At 38.6% G+C, this 3,742-nt stretch overlaps 2 protein-coding genes across 2 annotated transcripts in view; both read left to right on the top strand.

Moving 5' to 3' along the window:
* The window catches only part of DNAH5 (dynein axonemal heavy chain 5), a 555,556-nt gene that overhangs the window by 395,401 nt on the left and 156,413 nt on the right, over positions 1 to 3,742 (top strand). The gene's annotated exons all lie outside the window — the stretch shown is intronic.
* LOC109298292 (olfactory receptor 1019-like) lies at positions 2,715 to 3,653 on the top strand. The gene has a single exon (XM_019518327.1). The coding sequence runs from the start codon at positions 2,715 to 2,717 to the stop codon at positions 3,651 to 3,653; it is 939 nt and encodes a 312-aa protein (XP_019373872.1).

Raw genomic sequence — 3,742 nt, 5'->3', positions numbered from 1 at the left:
AATTCTGTCCAAGAATAAAACATATCCAACCTGCTTTTAATTACACCTGGAACTCTTTGAATTCAAGATAGAGTTCAATTACTTTCACCAGAAATCTATAATATTCCTGGATGTGGATTAAGGTAAATTAAACTCTTTTTTTTTTTTTTTTTTAAGTTTCAGCATTTAGCATAAATTCCAAATACATTCTTTCTTGAAAATTATTTCTGGGATTTTGAGGTTTTTTTTAAAGTTTCTTCTACACAAGGATGCAATCTTTGTTTTTTCTCTTAGATTAATTTGAAGTAAATTGCTGAAAAATATCATGAATGCTGCATGTGGTCATTTGGGAAGACTTGCTGGCTGTGTACTCAGAAGTTATGAATTAATACAATTTCATCAAACAGACAAGCTGTGTCTGATTTTATCTTCTGATCCACTTTGCTTTAATTAGCTAGTCTATTATATACCTTTTTCTAACAGCAATTATTATCATCACAATCATCACCACTGTGGTTTAACATTTTTAAGGAATTGACTTTCCTATGTTTTATTTAAGATGAAGGTACATTTATTTGATGACATATGTGACCATTGTAAATATAGTCAAACAGATTTTTGACTAGACAAATATTCCTGAACCACAGGTCCTGAGACCAGATCTTGTACCATTGATTAGGAACATTAAATGGATAGGATATGATTCTATAGCACTTTGCTTGGATCCCTGAAAACTATTGACATATTTTCCTCTTCCTTCTTGATTCTTTTTTTGTGATTTGGTTTTAAAGTCACATAATCATGTGATAGAAAAGCAGATGGATCTTCAGGATTTGAACAGGTTAACAAAGAACAAGGGCCATAAGTTGACGGAGAGTAGATTCAGGCTAGATATCAGGAGGCACTACTTCACAGTCAGGGCAGTTAGGAGCCAGAACCAACTTCCAAGGGAAGTGGTGCTCACCTCTACCCTGGGGGTCTTCAAAAAGAGGCTAGACAGCCACCTAGCTGGGGTCATTTGACCCCAGAATCCTTTCCTGGACTAGATGATCTGCTTAGGTCCCTTCTGACCCTACCAACTATGAAACTATGAGGTGAAGTAGAATCACACTTAGGTGTTTAACTCCACTTAGCAGCCCAATAGGTAGAGTAGGATTTTGCATAAAGACCCCGTTTTATCCACAAAAAAGGTTGCATAACTGTTTCACCAAGACAACTTTCTTGGTCCTAAAGGAGATTTCTCAGGCTCAAGGGTGATTCATACTGACAACATGATTCAGCTAAATGTTATTTGTGTTTCAGACCATCCTTATGGCTTGAAGTGGAATAAAAGGCAAATATGGACCCAGCTGACTTCTAAGGAAATACTTTACTGAATGTTGTCTCCCCAGTGCTTGTTACTGTCAGGGCATCTCATTGTGTTTCTGCTGGTGGATCTCAGGTACATATTCACTTCTTCAAGGCCCTATTTCAGAAGTAGAATGTGAGAAAGAAAAACAAAGCAAAACACCCAACCCCTGCATTCTCTACTTACTCCATATACATGAGAGAAGTTTTCAGGGGTATGGGATATACGATGATCAGATATTGCTGTGGGAAGCATGGTCTAAAGAGAGATTCAGGTATCACATTTGAATTGGTCCTCCACAGGATCTAATAACCTCAAAGCTTTGGGGAATCTTGTTCCCATGCTAGCAGATGCTGGGATAAGTGGAATGTAAGGACAAGCTTTTTGCAAAAACCTCTGACTGGTTAGACAGAGGAGCTGCATTTTAACTTGAAGAAGAGCAGTTGATGCTAGGAAGTTTGTCTGACAGCTCTCCAAAGAAATATAGTTGGTGCAGTAAAAGATATCACAAAACAACATGGCTTTCAAATATTTCCTAGACCATCATGTTTACAGCAACACTCAAACCTGATTAGGGTATTTTCCAAAATCTTTGCTGCATCCCAGTTCCCACTGATTTGTATTCCATTTTTACAAGTTTTAGAAGAGCTGGAGATGGCATAGGATCTCAACCACCATATACATGCAGCCCCACTTTAATTATTTCTGCTAACTGTTCACATTTGCTCTTTTCATATCTGCTCTACTTATATAAACTTCCCTTATATAGATGTTGCCCTGTTAATGTCATTCACATGATTTGTGTTTACTGAATCCAATATGACACTGTTCAAAGTTTGTGGCTTAAATTGACTTATCGTGCTAAGAAACCCTGGGTCTTGATGGTGTTTTAATTATAGGTGTCAGAAATCCAGAGATTCAGCAAGCTAATGTCCCTTCCTATTAAAAGCGAGGTCACTGTAGTTTTTCTTACTGCATAATTCCATAGCAATTAAGTTATATTTGTAGTTGCTAATGTCTTTCAAGTTGGTATTTTTTTAACTGCTGAAGTGCACTTGTTCATGTTGTATTTCTTAGTATTAATCCTTTTCTTTCAACCCTCCCCCCGCCCTCCCCCTGAAATAATAAGATTTGCTTGCATGTAGAAACATGTATGGATATGCATATTCATGCACACACAAAAAGTTCTAAATGAAATGCACCCACCATAACATAATTGGATACACAAGCTTTCTACAATATTGCAGAATGGTGATATACTCTTTTCATTCTGGTTGCCTCTTCCTCAGGTATTGGTTTTGTTTGGGAATTTCCTATCTGCCTGCCTCTCTGTCTGTCCATTTTTAATTGCTCGTTTTCCCCACCATGTACAGCATATCTAGAAGAAATGGGAAAGGGAAATCTGACTGGAGTGACTGAGTTCATTCTCCTTGGCTTCACAGAAAACCCTCAGCTACAAACCCTCCTCTTTGCAACCATTTTGGGCATCTATGTGGTAAGCCTGGTGGCAAATGCTGGCATCATCACATTAATCAGCAGTGAGTCCCAGCTTCACATTCCAATGTACTTTTTCCTCTGTAACTTATCTTTTGTGGATATAACTTATTCCTCTGTTATTGCACCCAAGACACTAGTCAATCTCTTAGCAGAAACTAAATCCATCTCATTTTCTGGGTGCGTCTCACAATTTTTCTTTCACTCACTTTCAATAAATGCTGAAGGTTTGCTTCTGGCTGTGATGGCATATGATCGGTTCATAGCTATATGCAAGCCATTGTTGTGTACACTCATTATGTCCAGGAAAGTCAGAATCCAGCTGGTGGTTGCATCATATTCCTGTGCCTGTGTCAATGCCATCGTGCACACAAGTTCTTTGTTCAGTCTGTCTTTCTGTACTCCCAGCATCATCGATCATTTCTTCTGTGACATCCCCCCACTCCAGAAACTCTCTTGCTCTAACACACATGTTGGTGACATGGTGCATTTCATCTTTGCTGCTGTAACTGCATTAAGTACAATTCTGATCATCGTTATTTCCTACACTTATATTATCTTTGCCATCATTCGGATATGTTCTGCTCAAGGCAGACACAAAGCTTTTTCTACATGTGCCTCCCACCTGACAGCTGTTGCTGTATTTTACGGGACTCTGATCTTTATGTATTTACGACCCACTTCTGGCAATTCAGCAAATCAAGATAAAGTGGTGGCTGTGTTCTATACCCTTGTGATTCCCATGCTGAACCCCTTGATCTATAGCCTGAGGAACAAGGAGGTGAAGGAGGCCCTGAAGAGGACAATAAACCAAAAGAGGATATGCCAATGATCTGAACTTGGTGATTTCGTAAGAAATAGAGATAAGCAGAATGGCCTGGGAAACTGAAAATCCATCACACTGAAATACAAAAGATTTCG

The sequence above is a fragment of the Gavialis gangeticus genome, unplaced genomic scaffold (genome assembly GCF_001723915.1).
Source record: "Gavialis gangeticus isolate Ggan-Ray unplaced genomic scaffold, GavGan_comp1, whole genome shotgun sequence".
In the NCBI taxonomy this organism is placed as follows: Eukaryota; Metazoa; Chordata; order Crocodylia; family Gavialidae; genus Gavialis; species Gavialis gangeticus.
This window is presented reverse-complemented; position numbering and strand designations above follow the sequence as displayed.

Coding starts and splice junctions, on each gene's coding strand:
- LOC109298292 (XM_019518327.1), top strand. CDS start 2,715: ATGGGAAAGGGAAATCTGACTGGAGTGACTGAGTTCATTCTCCTTGGC.